Below are 16,936 nucleotides of genomic sequence, written 5' to 3'. Positions count from 1 at the left end.
TATTCTGCAGAAGTTTTATTATGGACATTATTTTTAAAAGTTGTAGAGATTAAACACACATTTCCTAATAGTAAAAAACACAAACTGCAGTACTGTTGGTTCATAAGATCTGGTCTATAAGGAGGAATGTCCCATTAAATGTTTTTGAAGCTAATTCAACTAGAAGCAGAAATAGTTGAGTTGGAAGATTTTTCTGTAGAGTGATTTTAATATGGGAAGGCTCAGACAGGGGAAGCCTAGATTTGAAAAGGCCTGGACCTAGGGAAAGGTTGGAAGATCTGGACTATAGAACATGTTAGAATACCTGGATATTGCAGACACTGGAAGACCTGAATGTCAGAAGATCAGCACACTGGAGACGTTGGAAGACATGGATATTGAGCCAGTTGATGGAAGACTGGGTAGTTGTTGGAAGACATGAAGATGCTGGAAGACACAGAGATGCTGGAAGACGTGGAGATGTTGGAAGACGTGCAGATGCTGGAAGCCCTGGAGATGCTGGAAGACCTGGAGATATAGGAAGACATGGATTTGTTGGAAGACGTAGCGTAGTTGGAAGACATATATTTTCTGGAAGACGTGGATTTTCTGGAAGACATGGCTTGGTTGGAAGACATGGATTTTCTGGAAGACGTACCTTTGTTGGAAGACGTACCTTTGTTGGAAGACGTACCTTTGTTGGAAGACACAAGTAGGCTGGAAGACATTAATTTGATGGAAGACATGGCTTTGTTGGAAGACGTGGATTTGCTGGAAGACACGGATTTCCTGGAAGACCTGGATTTTTCGGAAGCTATGGATTTGAGGGAAGACAAGGATTTTCTGGAAGACGTGGATAGTCTGGAAGACATGGCTTTGTTGGAAGACGTGGACTTGCTGGAAGACACAGATTTCCTGGAAGACCTGGATTTTTTGGAAGCTATAGATTTGAGGGAAGACAAGGATTTTCTGGAAGACATGGATAGTCTGGAAGACCTGGAGGCCATTGGAAGATGTGGATTTTCTGGAAGACATGGCTTTTTTGGAAGACGTAGATTTTCAGGAAGACCCAAATTATCCAGAAGACCTGGATTGTTGGGAAGACGTGGATTTTCTGGAAGACTGGGAGGTTACTGGAAGACATGGATTTTCTGGAAGACATGGATTTTCTGGAAGACGTGGATCTTCAGGAAGACATATATTGGCTGGAAGACCTGGATTTTTTCCGGAAGATGTGGATTGACTGGAAGACCTGGATTTGGTGGAAGACATAGATATTTCTGGAAGACACTGACTGACTGGAAGACCTGGATTTCTTTCTGGAAGACACTGATTGACTGGAAGACCTGGATTTCTTTCTGGAAGACACTGATTGACTGGAAGATCTAGATTTTTCTGGAAGAACTAGATTTACTGGAAGACTTGGATTTGGTGGAAGACACAGATTTTTCTGGAAGACATGGATTAGCTGGAAGATCTGTATTTGATGGAAGACCTTGAAATTATTGGAAGACATGGATTTCCTGGAAGACGTGGATTTTCCTGGAAGATCTCGATTTGGTGGAAGACCTATAATTGCTGGAAGACTGGATTTGCTGGAAGACTTGATTTACTGGAAGACTTGGAGCTTCTTGGAAGACATGGATTGTCCGGAAGACGTGGATTGTCTGGAAGATGTGGATTTTCTGGAAGCTCAGGATTATCTGGAAGACCTTGAGATTATTGGAAGACTTGAAGTCGCTGGAAGACCCGGAGTTGTTGGAAGACCTTGACACTGGCGCCATCGGAAACCCTGGACATTGGAAACATTGTAAGCACAGGATATTGGAGACATTGCAAGCCTTGGATTTTGAAGACATTGGTTACTCTGGACATCGATATTTCTGGAGGCCCTGAACATTGGGATATTGAATATTGGAAGTCATAGACACTGAAATCTCTGGAAATTAGAGATATTGTAAGTCCTGTACCTTGGAACTCCTAAATACTGGCAGATATAAACAACAGCAGATGTAGACATTTATAAATCCTAAAATGAGAAGCCCTGGATATTGGGAGACATTGATAAGCATGGATATTGACATATTTATGTCAAAAGACAGTTTGGAAGAATTAAATTTTAAAGATGCTGGATGTCAAGAATACTGGCAGCCTGGACAATATGAGACCAGGATATTAAGAGGTCTATTCATTCAGACATTGAGGATATTGATGTACCTGAAAGTTCTTGCAGGTATTTAAAGACTTGGGCATTGGAGGAATTGGCGATAAAAATACACTGTAAAACTAGAATGTAGGAGACATTTAAAAATGTAAAAACTGAATGATGTAAGTGCTGGAAGACACTGAAGAATCTAGACTTAAACACTATGAAATACATAGCCTCTAGAAGACCTGTATATAGCAGACATTGGAGGATTAGGACCATGGAAGACTTGTAATTTAGAACTCTGGATTCTGAAAGACAAGACCTGGACTTTGAAGATGGGTTGTTGGAGATATTAGAAGACCTAAATTTTTAATGACTTGAATACTGGGAAGTTTAGAAAACAAGGGCATTGGAGATGCTGCAGGACAGGGACTGGAACGCACGGATGTTATAATATTGGGAAGATCTGGTAATTAAAGATGTTGGAAGCTGTGGAGCTTAGAAGACTTGAGTTAGAGAAACTGAGGAACAGAAAGGCTTAATCTTAATGGTATTGGAAAGTCGTGCTGAAAGACAGTAGCAATATTCAGAGAGTTTTGTATTAGGGCCTAGATATTAAATTAAAAGACATCATGAGACTACTCTTATAGCCTTTAATACTATTTCATCTCTTCTGCTAAAAAGCAAAACACAAGGAAATAGCATTCTAGGAAGGTGAGAAAGAGAAGGCAGGGAAATTCAAGAAAAAGCAAATAGTTTGAATGGGTTGGAAGCTATCTTCACAGTCTCAATGAACTGGCCTTATTGGTTAACAAGATGGGAATGGGAAATTATCAAAGAATAAGCAGTATCTAGGTCGAGAGAACTGCTTGCCTTTAGATCAGGGATCAACAAACATTTTCTGTAAAGGTTCAGAAGTAAATATTTAAGTCTTTACAGGTTACATTGTCTCTGTTGCAACTACTCAACTCTCCCATTGTAGTGCAGTCACAGACAGTAAGTAAATGAATGGGGATGGCTGTGCTGCATTAAAACTTTACTTAAAAAAGATGGTTGGGCTGCATTTGGCCCAAGGGCCTTAGTTTGCTATGCCCTGCTCTAACGCCAAATCAAGGATATGGTAAAGTTAAGTACATTCCAGGCTAGCGTTCACATATGAGAACAAGCAGAGAACAAGAGAACTTGTTCTCACAGAGAACAAGCAGAGAAAATTGAAGCCGAATGGTAAATAACAATATCATGTGCTGTAATGATAGGAGATGAAACTGGCAAGAACCTAAGAATTTAGATCTCTAGGCAATTGTTTGGACAATCGCCCAAACAGGGAGCCTTGTATTCAGAGCCAAAATTAAATGGGTTGCATTCAGGGGCCCAACCAATAGGGCTGAGGATCAATGAGGACGTCCTAATTTAATTAAATAGGCTGGAAGCTTAAGTAAATTAGAGAAGAAACCCACCCCTACAGACTGGACATATATGGAGGGGAACAGGAAAAAGATTATAGCTTGGTAGGCTCTTCTCAGGCACCCTGGCTTCAGGTAATACATGTAATTTCTTAAGTGACAAAGACCTTAAGTGACAAGCTTCAGGGATTAGACTTGAGCTATGCGCTGAAGGCCCTTAGTACTTAGATAAGGCTGAGGAAGTCAGGAACTATCACATATATTACATGAAAGAGAACTCTGGCATACGAAACTGGGAAAGTACACTGGAACTAGGCCATGCGTGATTTAAAGATCAAGTAGTGGAATATATAGACAATGGGTGGTTATTAAACGTCTATGAACAAGGAGGTGTTGGAATCAGAACCGTACATAAGGAAAGCCAGTTGAGCAGCAAGGTGCTGAATAGCAAAGACTACTAGATATATACAGTAGAACACCTAATACTCCAAGGGTTGGGATGTGAGGCTAATACAGTTATGCAGGTAAGTGGTAGTGGGGGCTAGAATTAAGGCAGTGACGTTTCTGTCACTCAGCAGACACAGCATCAGTTATGATGAATACTTAGGATTCTGAATAACACTATTTTAAACTTCTTGAATGCCATCATAGAATACATGAAATTCAAAGAAGTTCAGAAGCCAGCTGTGAGGAATTTTCCTTGCCTAGTAAGATTACGTAGACTTACACAAATTCTCTCAAAAGGCAGCTGAGCTAATATTTTGGTGGTCAAGCAAAGCAGGTCCTATTTAGCTTTATCTTTACCCCTATATCACAGTTACCTAATTTTCTTTAAAGTGGAAACAAGTGGATGGATTATTTTCTAGAGAATAAGAACACATCCATGTCCAAAACTGAGATTACCTCTAGTCACTACACAAATAAATGTCAGTAATGATAACCACATTATAGCATAAAGAATCACTGCAGATCAGGGAGTAACTTACAGACAAGGAAATTATTGTATCATGTATCCCTCATCAGCAAACAAAAAGAAATACTAAAACTCATTTTTAAACTTCCTTCTCTCATCTTAAAACCATCATGCATACCTTAATTTGAGGGAAATTAAGTATCAAAGTGTGAAAATTTTGCAAAGATAGGTGCAAACTCTCATATTCTGGTTGCATAATGCTTATTCATGTCATAATAATAATAATAATCACAACAATTTATTGAGCGCTTACTATGTGCCAGGCACTGTACTAAGCATTTCATATAATCTTATAGCAATCCTATAATGCAGGTATTTTGACTGCATTTTACAGATCAGAAACTGAAGTCTGGAATGGTTAAGAAATATGCCCACAGTCACACAGCTGGTAATTGGTAGAGGCAGGATTTGAAAGCAGATCCGTGTGATTACAAAACCTTGCCTCTGTGCTGATTCTCCACAACCCAATAACCCAGGGGTTGTACTGCCAGGACTAAGCACCACTCACCCAAAAAGAGGGTGCCCCCAGCCCAGAGCAGACAAGAAGTCAGTGGCAAAGCTCTCACTTTAAGTCCCATTTTCTTAACATTGTGACACTCACCATACCACTGCCAAGTAGTCAAGAACCAATTCTAGGTGTTTGCAAAGATGAGTTAATTATATCTTTGGCTTTACGTAGCAATGCAAGAAAGATGAAATGCAGTGTCTCAAACACAATAGATTCATACTTAATTTCTCAATATTTGTTATTTATGCTAATGATACTAATTCTTTCATCTATTTTCTATTTGATTTTATAGTTCCCAGTAATATATACACTCTGTTCATAGTACATCATATTTCTGAATTCTTAAGCAACCATAACACACTGACATCAAAGGCCATTAAAAGGTAATAATACTATGTAAAGTTCAGTAATCAATGCATTTCACATCATAAACCTTGTTCACGCAAGCTTTTAGACTATATGTACTGTCAAAACCCTTTATTAGCATTCGGGTAGTAGAAGCTATGTAATCCAAATGTGTAATTTAAAGAGCTTTCTCTGCATTTTGAACTTAAAAGATTTTAAACAAAAAGTTCTTTTTAAATGTAATACAAGTTTCCTAACATATTCTTCACATTTCATCAGCCTGGGCTGCCCTTTCTCCCCACCCCTCCTTTTTTTTCTTTTTGCCACAGTGGTTAAACATGTCTATAAAGAACGAAATTTCCATGCACTTTGTAATACTGAGCTCAAGAATTTACCCAAGCCATTTGACAACAGATTCTCTCCACGCAAACTGTGCATAAAACATACTAAAAGAAACCTCAGCTTTGATATTTGGGGGACTTTTCTTAAAGAAGAAAAAAACACCCATTTACATGGCAGTGTTGTCATTAACTTCTATTTCTACCTTTAGCGTATATCAAACTTTCTCATCCTCCTACAAGTTTTGCTGACTTGTTCAACTCAACCACAGTAAAATGTTCTTTGACTCTCATCAGTGATACTTCTTAGGTTGTTTTAACTGGATATTGTCTTAAACAATAATTAGATTTATCTCAATATTTTATTTCAAATGACCTGGGCCCTAGATAAATGTTTCCATACATCAAGCCAAAGTCAAAGTATTTCTATGACAACTAAGATCATATAATAGTCAGTTTCTCATTTCTCATTTTATTATTTATATTAAGAGTTCCTAGTTGATGCAATTCAATTTAACCTTTTATTTCTCTAATTCTGGTCAAAATAAATAAAAAAATGGACAAGGTAGTAATCTCAATAAATGGTAAAATTATCAAAACAGTTCTTTTGTTTGTTTGTTTGTTTGTTTAGACAGAGTCTCATCCTGTTGCCAGGCTGGAGTGCAGTGGCGCGATCTTGGCTCACTGCAACCTCCGCCTCCCAGGTTCAAGTGATTCTCCTGCCTCAGACTTACGAGTAGCTGGAGTTACAGGCATGCACCACCACGCCCAGCTAATTTTTATATTTTTAGTAGAGATGGGGTTTCACCATGTTGGCCAGGATGGTCTCGATCTCTTGACCTCGTGATCTGCCCACCTCGGCCTCCCAAAGTGCTGGGATTACAGGCATGAGCCACCACGCCCAGCCAAAACAGCTCAGTCTTTAAAGTCATATAGAACCACTGATTATACTGAGGAAAAGATCATTGATTTAAAAATATTTACCTGTAGATGTGACTAAGAAGAAGCAAATGACCTATGAAAACTTAAAGCATTCACCATACAGAGTTCTCTGTTTTGGTTTATGGAAACAATAGATACAAAATATTAGCATTTTACACACAATATCTGTGCATTATTTTTCCCAAAACCTATAACCCAGAGGGGAAATAAAAACAATTATCATAGAAAAAGAAACTCCCAGTAGGTACTTCTTCTCTTTCCTTTCAGAGAGTTGGTGTTTATATTTGCCTTGTTTCTATGGCATTATGCCCTACTTCCTTTTCTGGGAGGGACTAAAACATGGTAAAACTTGAACCATGAGCACAATTACACAATGCAATAATACTCCTATTTACTTTGGTCTCTATGAAAAAGTTTAGATATTCTCAAAATCAACCATTGTGGTTGATGCACCTTTCTCTCAAGGTAATGTCAGAGATAGAAAGACTTTAGACACCAAGTGGTCTTATTCTCTCATTTGAAAGACAAAGGCAGGAGCGACTTGAATAAGACCATTCATTGAACTAGTGGCAGAACAAACACTTTGAAGCAAGGTTTCCTAGTTCCTGGGCCCACTACCATTTATATTTTCTATCATAATTTTCCCTAGCTTTAGAGCGGCAGTTTGAAAACCATGGCTATATAAAGAAACGCTGAAGGAAATTTTGAAATATACAGATTCTGGCCCTATCCCTGATTCAGCAGGTCTTTGTGCAGTTCCTGGAAATCTATATTTTTCAACGCTTTCTATCATTACTCTGATACACAGTCAGTGTTGAGAACAACTGTGGTTTAGATCAAGAGCGTAAGCTCTCCTGGAACTGTGGAGAATCGCTAGATCCACAGCATCCTACAATGGGTTTTCAACCCTCATCTTCCTCATTTGAGCATGTTGAAGAATATCTGTAGTCTCAACCATAACCATGCAAGCAAGCCCTTTTTAAAATTATGATTTTACTTTAAGTTCCAAGATACATGTGCAGAATGTGCAGGTTTGTTACATAGGTATACATGTGCCATGGTGGTTCGCTGCACCCATCAACCCTTCATCTAGGTTTTAAGCCCCGTATGCATTAGGTATTTGTCCTAATGCTCTCCCTCCCCTTGCCCGCCACCCCCCAACAGGCCCCTGTGTGTGTTGTTCCCCTCCCAGTGTCCATGTGTTCTCATTGTTCAACTCCCATTTATGAGTAAGAACATGTGGTGTTTGGTTCTCTGTTCCTGTGTTAGTTTGCTGAGAATGATGGCTTCCAGCTTCATCCATGTACCCACAAAGGGCATGATCTCAATTCTTTTTTATGGCTGCAGTGTATTCCATGTTGTATATGTGCCACATTTTCTTTATCCAGTCTATCATTGATGGGCATTCGGGTTGGTTCCAAGTCTTTGCTATTGTAAATAGTGCTGCAACAAACATACGTGTGCATGTGTCTTTATAATAGAATAATCTATAATCTTTTGGGTATATACCTAGTAATGGGATCTCTGGGTCAAATGGTATTTCTGGTTCTAGATCCTTGAGGAATCGCCACACTGTCTTCCACAGTGGTTAAACTAATTTACACTCCCACCAACAGTGTAAAAACGTTCCTATTCTCCACATCCTCTCCAGCATCTATCCTTTCCTGACTTTTTAATAATCGCCATCCTGACTGGCCTAACGCGCGGCGGATGCGGACAGGCCAGCGCGCGACACCCCCGGAGTGGGTGGTCACGCGCGGGCTGGGGTAACGAGGACCCCGGCGGGTGGCGGGAGGAAGGAAGGAAGAGGGACAGCGCCGGACGCGCGGGTCCAACGGCCCTCTGAGCACGCAGGCAGACAAACCCTTGTGTGGAGGGCTCACTTTCAATAGATGGCGACGAGGAATCTGCTCTGCTACTCACGAAACCCTGACCCAGAAACAGGTTGCCTAGGAATGGTTTAGCGCCAGGTTCTTCACGAACGTGTTATGCATGATGGGCGAGGGGGTGGCTGCCTTTCTGGCCGAGGCCCATTTTCCAGGATGAGGGGCTCTCCGCACCGGATCCCAGTCTGGCTCTCATTGTGGTTTTGATTGGCATTTCTCTAATGATCAGTGATGATGAGCTTTTTTTCATGTTTGTTGGCTGCGTAAGTGTCTTCTTTTGAGAAGTGTCTGTTCATATCATTTGCCCACTTTTTGATGGGGTTGTTTTTTCTTGTAAATTTGTTGAAGTTCCTTGCAGATTCTGGATATTAGACCTTTGTCAGATGGGTAGATTGCAAAATTTTTCTCCCATTCTTTAGGTTGCCTGTTCATTCTGATGCTAGTTTCATTTGCTGTGCAGAAGCCCTTTTAAACTTTTTTTTTTCCTTTTCCTTCAAAATATCAAACTCACATATAGTTCACAGACTGAGGAGAAAGTTACTGGACTCCCTCATGCCAAATTTCACGTTTGAGTGGGCTTGATTCCTGCTTCCTACAAAACCAAATTCAATTTACTCTCTGATGTCAGGTTTTGACACAGCTGTTTAAAGCATTTTTTTTTTCATTACTGTACATACATTTCCTCATTCCAGGTTGTCTTTATGCTTTCTCAAGTTATATAAAGTCTCTTTTTGGCAAGCACATGCCAATGAATTATCTTTCTTCTTTTCTCTATTCAGGTTTTCTGTGCATCATTATCAGATATAATGATGAGGCCAGTGCTCTGAATCCGGCACAAACAGCAATTAAAACAGAAACAACAGCGATGTTATTTGGACTTCCTCTCTATTCCCCAGAATAACTGTCCAACTGAGTTCAAAATGGACATCAGTTGGGAATGTGTACAAGCAGCCAAAAGAACAGGCAGGTTCAGCCTATGCCTTTGCCCAAAATTCTTAGAACAAGATAACAGCATCATATCTCTGGCTTTGTGATTTTTTTTTTCCTCTGTTAAATCTGCCTGGAAAATTCCAAACATCCAAAATTAAAACAACCATGACAATAACTTTTGTAACACAATTGAATCGAATGAAGTAAATATATGGAATTATGAAAGGAATTTAAAAACAATCTGAGAATGAAGTCTCCATCACTATCAGAGAACAGGAAGTAATAATATCCATTTTTTGGAGGATATTCAATTCTTCAAATCACTGAGGAGGCCAGATATGAGAACAGAAAGAATCTATGAAAATGAACTCTAGCAGCTGTTCCTCCTTGATTAGCTACCAAAGGAAATCTGGAAATTTAACATAAATATACTGCTTTTCAGGATCAGCCAATAGCTGACATATACAATTGCTGGAAAAGAAATTAATTTAACTTATACCAAACTAATCCTTTCTGGTGAGACGGCAAGTTAGGCTTAATCAGAATTAAAACAAATTTCAGGAGTACAAAATCAAATTATCCAGCCAAGTACAGTAGCAGCCCACTCCTTAAATGCTATAGTTGAGTTCCTGAAACTCTCAGAGTATCCGTGTTGGAGGAATTTAAGACCTTTTAGGAAAAAATGAGGCAGGGACATGAGTATTATGAAAGCCTAGACAATTAGTTTGTTCACCAAACTAAAACAATAAAATAAATGTCATTGATATTTTATATTAACAAGAGTGGCTATCAGGCAATTAACTTCCTTTGTGATCTCAAGATGAAGATGATAATGCATCAATGAAAATGCTTGGTCGTAACAATAGTAACAGGGAAAGAATAGAGAAAATTGCATTTCGTCTGAAGAGATGTAAGCTCAGTCTTCTGCTCCTCTTTCATCCCCAGCACACAAATCACCATATCATCAGAGCCATCAGAGTCTGAATCCCAAGGTTTAACTATCTGTGTGCGGCGTTTCTACTTCCTGTTTTCCTGTTTGCAGAACGGGTTTGAATGACATGGCCTAATGTCAACCTCTTCTCCCCTGTCAAGTAAGCAGAGAGAAAATACTTATCGGTGTTTGTTTGGAGGTTTATTACTACTGCTTTATAGGATTGTAAGTAATCATCTAAGCCTTACCTGAAAGTCAATATGTAGCCCACCAAAGGATCTCTTTCTCTTGAATCATTGTGACAATTTCATTTGTGGAGTAGATACTTGAACATTCTTAGAGTTCTGGATGTTAACCTATGCTGGCTTCTTTTATTGCCTTGTGATGTGATCACATCTCCAAAATATTTCTCAACTATCTTTTGAAGGTGAGAGTCTAACAATTCAGTAATGTCACTTAACTCAATGTCTTCAAGGCCTTCACTATTCAAGTGGTTTGCAGATGTTACAATATTTTCAATTTCTTCTACCACTGGAAGGAAACCTTCCGAATCAGTCACAACCTCATTCCAAAATTTCTGCCAGACTTCATTAAGTGTTGATTGTTTTATTTGTCTCACTGATTCTTCTACACCTGTTAAAGCATTACAAATGGAGAAATGTTGCCAAGCCACTTTCATGGTAAAGTTCTGGTGTCTCTGATAAGATCTTCAGGTAGTCAAAATATATGCAGAGCATAGTACATCACTAGCACTCTCAGATGCATGAGTTGAAGGAGTGGAGTCGTACTGGGGGTAATGGAGATGACTTGAACACAAGGAACAGCATTTATGACTGCATTTTTGTCTGTAGGAGCAGTGTCCAGAATCACAACACTGTGAAGTCAAGATTTTTTTTTCATTTAAATGTTATTTAACCTCAGAACAAAACACTTCAAAGACCAGTTCAAAAAGAGTTTCTCAGTGATCCATATTTCATGGTTTCCCTTCATGTAGACAGAAAAGTGTTTCTGGCTTTCCCTTTAAAGAAGGTAACAATTTTGGAATCTGTAAAGCAACATGGGTTTAATCAGAACACACTGGAACAAAGCAGAACTTTGAGTTTGTCTTTTCCAGGCTTGAAGCCTCTGGTCCTTTTCTCATGCTTTGCAATAGATGTGCAAGTAGGCATTTGCTTCCAGAGTTTCAGCAGCACTGACAACCTGCTCAGGCAAATTGCCATTGTCCTCAATTGTCTTCTTCAGGTATTCAGGATACTCTCTGGCAGCTCCTTAATCTGCTTCCTCTGACAGTCACTTCTCCACTTCTTTTCATTACAGGCCACAGCTTTGCTTCTCTTCTCTTCTTTCTTCTCTTCTCTTTTCTCTTCTCTTCTTTTCTTTTTTTGAGACAGAGCTTTGCTCTCGTCACCCAGGCTGGAGTACAATGGCACGATCTCAGCTCACTGCAACCTCTGCCTCCTAGGTTCAAGTGATTCTCCTGCCTCAGCCTCCTGAGTAGCTGAGATTACAGGCACCCGCCACCATGCCTGGCTAATTTTTGTATTTTTAGTAGAGACAAGGTTTCACCATGTTGGCCAGGCTAGTTGCAAACTCCAGACCTCAAGTGATCCACCCACCTGGCATTTCTTAAACCTACCCAACCACCCATTACTTGCAATGAATTTTATAACTTTCCATCCAGATTGAAATTTAAATTTGCATTTTTGTGATGCTCACTGGCAGATTTTACACACAGAAAGAGACCTATTCAACCTTCTCTGTTTTAGAAGCCACAAGTGCAAATCTCTTTATATTTTCCCTATTGTGGCATTTTGAGTTGTGTATGATTTTCTCAATGATTCTTGTGTGCCCCCGATTCACTGGCCCCAACTGCTTTCTCAATTTTCTTTATTGTATGATGTGTAGGTTCATTAACACCAAAAATATGCCCTAGGAAGTGTTGCTTTCACCATTATCAAGCATTTAAAGAACTTTCATTGTGTTCGCTATTAACATAAACTTTCTTGCCCTCTTTACTCTTCTTGCATCTCTATCATCCCTCTCCTTGTTCTTTTGCTTGCATGCCATTCTCACCCTAACTCACGCATATTTACAATGACTGAAAGTTGTATATCAATGAGAGTACACAATATTAATTTGTAATACTTAAGAACCAAATGATAAAATTCACAAGACAAATAAAAAGGCTAACCAGTTTTTGTATGACAACACGTGTGTGATCAATGGCTGCAGAGGCAACAATAACAAGCAGAAGAACAAGAGTAGAAACAAGTAACCCAAATGGTGGTCTTCTCACAGGAGGTAGCAAGAAACAGGATGGTGACTTGAACTTGCATATCGTTCCAAAGCTCTCAAAGGCGCGGACTTAGGGAAACTCAAATTTTGTATGATGGTGACTTGCAGTTGTGAAGCGATCGTGGAACTCAGGAGTCAAGGTCAGGCTATCAGGCTGAGGTGAGAAGCACACCATCTAGGAAAAAGCAAACATAAAAATAGGAAATGAGGTCAGGAACAGAGGCAATCTAAATGAGTAGCTTATAAATTTGGAGTAATAAAAATATATGCCAGGGCCGGGCATGGTGGCTCACGCCTGTAATCCCGGCACTTTGGGTGGCTGAGACAGGGGGATCATGAGGTCAGGAGTTTGAGACCAGCCTGGCCAATGTGGTGAAACCCCGTCTCTACTAAAAATGCAAAAAATTAGCTGGGCATGGTGGCACATGCCTATAATCCCAGCTACTTGGGAGGCTGAGGCAGGAGAATCACTTGAACCCAGGGGGCAGAGGTTGCAGTGAGCCGAGATCACACCACTGCACTCCAGCCTGGGTGACAGAGTAAGATTCCGTCTCAAAAAAAAAAAAAAAAAAAAATTATATATATATATATGTGTGTGTGTGTGTATATATATGCCAAATTGCCCTTACAAAGGTTGTACCAATTTGTATGCTAAAAGCAAATGAGAGTTCTTTCCTCTCATGTACTTACCAGCATGACACATAATCAACATTTGTGACTTGTATCAATTAGAAGGTAAATAACAAGGTATCTAATTTTTGTTTTAATTGATTTCTTTAATCACCTTTCCTCTTTAAATACTTGTTCTTATCCTTTCTCCACGTTATATTTTTTTCTTACTGATTTATAGGTACTGTTAACATTTTAGAGAACTTATTTTTAATCCTCTCTATATTGCAAATATTTTTTCCAAGCATGTCATTTACTTTCGAATTTTATTGCTTTTGTCTTTTGCCATAAAGTTGCTTCAAGTATTTATGTAGTCAACTGTTTCTGCCTTGCTTTGAAAAGTCTTTCCCCCAATAAGATAATACAAATATGTTCACTTATTCATTTTTAATATTTTTACAGTTGTCTGGTAGTATTTCAGAACATTAAGGAAAGGATGGACTACTCAAAAAATGGTGTTGGAATAAACAACTGACTATCCATCCACAAGTGTCTGGAGTTCTCTCCCAGTGGTCTTTTTTCTCTCTAGAGCCTGAGAGTTTCTGGTAGTGCCATAACTCCTGGGTAACCAGGTTGAGTCCTCAAGCTGATCTTAGTTGATCCCGCAGTTTCTTTGGGTTAGCGTAGCTTCGAGAGGAAAATGTTTTCAAATAAATAATTACTATCTATTTTGTTGTCTTAAGTTTTGTTCGTCTACCAATCCATACTACGACTCATAGCAACTGAAAAACAGTACCAAGTTCTCGGATCTCAGATCTTCTGATAACGCTTCACTAATAATTAATAAATAAATAGTCACTCATAGTTTTGGAAGAACTGAGGGAATCGGAGCATGAGTAGGCTGTTAGATGACATTCGGCCACTGCTGTTGATTCTACTGTGTGCAGTAATGGAACTGTGGTAATATAAATAAATATATGTTTTGTCGAGGGAGGAACTGAAGCAAATAGATATACAATGTTATCAGTAATTTATTTTATGGAAAAATGTTAACAATTTTTATGTTGTTGTTTTGAGATGGAGTCTCACTCCGTCGCCCAGGCTGGAGTGCAGTGGCGTGATCTTGGCTCACTGCAACTGCCTCAGCCTCCGGAGTAGCTGTGATTATAGGCGTGAGCCACCACACCTGGCTAAATAGTTACCAATTTTTAAATCCAGGTGCTTGGTGGGCATTATAATTAGCATACAATGAGCAGTGAGGACGACCAGAGGTCACTTTCATCGCCATATTGGTTTTGGTGAGTTCTGGCCGGCTTCTTTACCACATGCTGTTTTATCAGCAAGGTCTTTGTGACCTGTATCTTGTGCTGACCTCCTATCTCATCCTGTGATTAAGAATGCCTTAACCTCCTGGGAATGCAGCCCAGTAGGTCTCAGCCTTATTTTACCCAGCCCCTACTCAAGATGGAGTCACTCTGGTTCAAACGCCTCTGATGCCACCTCTTCCAGGAAGCTTTCCCTGATCCCTCCTGCTGGCTTTGAATTGATGATGGAAACTCTCAGAGACTTCCTCCAATGCCTACTCTGATTACAGCACTTAGGATATTTCACTATAGTGCCATCTGTTTCCCTGTGTTTTAATCATTTGGGAATGCCTTGACGGTAACTGGAATAGAATAGGTCCTCATTTTATAGCATAAATGTTTATAGTACAGAAAGTAAGACCAGCATGCAATGCTCTCAAAAGGAGTAGCATTTGAATGGGACCTTGAAGAATGGGTAGAATTTTTAGGGTGTGGAGGAGAAGGCAAGCAGGTGGAAGGGACAAAGGCGGAGGCACGAAATTGCTGGGTACGCATGGAATTAGATGAGGGATGAAGCTGAAACAAAGGACGGCTGAAGTGGGCAGTAAAAATAAAACTGTAAAGGATTTGTTGAGGCAAATCATAAAGGGCTTCAGATGCTAGATTTCTTAGATGAGGTGGAGTTGTTTAGCTGTCTTGATATTAACGAAAGGGTTTATGTTTGCAATGAATAAAACAGCAGATATTTAGGATTAATCTGACCTATTCTTCCTTGTTACTAGGTTTCGGCATACAAAATGTGTGGAAAATTTGCTTTCATGGGGGGGTGGAGAAAAAACCGAATTTTATTAGATGCTATGGAAATCAAATGGGATTTTAGAATTGCCACTTGCAAATAGAAGACAGAATCTAAGACTGAATTGGAAGACATCTGTAAAACAACAGGACTGGTCTAGAAAGATGTAAAAGCTGAAGCAAATGTAGATGAAGGAGTAATTGGGGCCTATGAGGCCCTCCATGATCTGGCCCCAGACTGTTAAAATAGTTTCCTGACTAACTTTGCTATAACCAAGTCCACCCTCATAGCCACCAGCTTTTTATTCCCCAAACAGTACCTCTGCTGTGTTGTGCTTACTCAATAAGCCTTCTGAACTGACCATCGGTGACCTTGTCCTAATTCTTGCTTCCTGCATTTGTGGGCACTACAAGGCACCTGCCCCAAGAAAGGTTCTCTGGAAAGACTAGTTTACTTATTGGCTCCTGACCAAAATCACATTTGTACCTCTCCTCACACCATTCCTTCTAGTTGGAATGCTCCCTCTTTCCTTTCTACCTATGGAATCTCATCATCCAACTCCAGTCCCATTTATTCCATTATATGACCATCAGAAAGACATGAAGCCTTAGAGGTGGTAACTAGGTCCTATATTAATATGTATTTGTGTATGTATATTAGTACAAATATATATATAATATATACAAATATATATACTAATATATACACTAATCTATACCTATACAAATATATATATTTTATTACATATAATAAATATGTTATCTATTTAATTAATTATATATTAATTAAATATATATTTATTATATATAATAAATATATAGTATATATATTATGTAATAAATATATATTTATATATAATAAATATATAATATAGTATATATAATATGTGTTATATATATTACATCATTGATTAATTCAGAGGCCCAGAGAGAGGAAGCAGCAGTGCTCTTTCACAGCTTCTAAGATTACTATTGCACTTCTATTGTATAGGTACAGAATGGATGTGTTAACACTAACCCTTTTGTTACAGTCAAATCTTCTTAACATTTCATTTCCTCCTTGGTCCTGAGGTCTTCGATCTACCCTTGAATGAAGCATTATCAAAGGAGAAAGGGTGTAAGGTCAAGGAAATGGAACTAATGTTTTGATGTGAGCACTCAGTATGTGGCAAACCCTTTACAACCTGATCATATTTTGGCCTTACAACATCCTTGTATTTGAAAAAGCAAAAGCTCAAAGATGACATGTGGCATGTTGAAAGTCACACAGCTAGCGTCCAAGCTCCAGACTCCAATATCCATGTTTTTTACACTAAACTAAGCTGTTTTCCCTTAAAATGAGTAGCTGTCATTCACATTCTGGAGCATGTGAAAATTCTGTCATGGAGCTGCGTTATGGTTTGAATGTCTGTCTCCTCCAAAACTCATGTTGAAACGTAATTGCCACTGTAACAGTATTAAGAGGTGAGATCTTTAAGAGGTGGTTAGGCTCCACCGTCATGAATAGATTAATGCCATTTTCATGGGAATGGATTCCTTACAAAAGGGC

General features: G+C 39.1%; 1 protein-coding gene across 1 annotated transcript; it reads left to right on the top strand.

The window, feature by feature from the left end:
• The first annotated feature begins 452 nt into the window (after positions 1 to 452).
• On the top strand, positions 453 to 1,256 carry LOC101133083 (cerebellar degeneration related 1). Its single transcript, XM_004064956.5, is given in 3 exon segments — positions 453 to 978; positions 980 to 1,105; positions 1,107 to 1,256. Coding segments are annotated over 3 exon segments (654 nt in total). The 5' UTR covers positions 453 to 597; the 3' UTR covers positions 1,254 to 1,256.
• The last annotated feature ends 15,680 nt before the right edge of the window (positions 1,257 to 16,936 follow it).

This window comes from Gorilla gorilla, chromosome X (genome assembly GCF_029281585.2).
Source record: "Gorilla gorilla gorilla isolate KB3781 chromosome X, NHGRI_mGorGor1-v2.1_pri, whole genome shotgun sequence".
Lineage (NCBI taxonomy): Eukaryota > Metazoa > Chordata > Mammalia > Primates > Hominidae > Gorilla > Gorilla gorilla.
The sequence above is the reverse complement of the archived record's forward strand: the minus strand, read 5'-3'. Positions and strand labels throughout refer to the sequence as shown.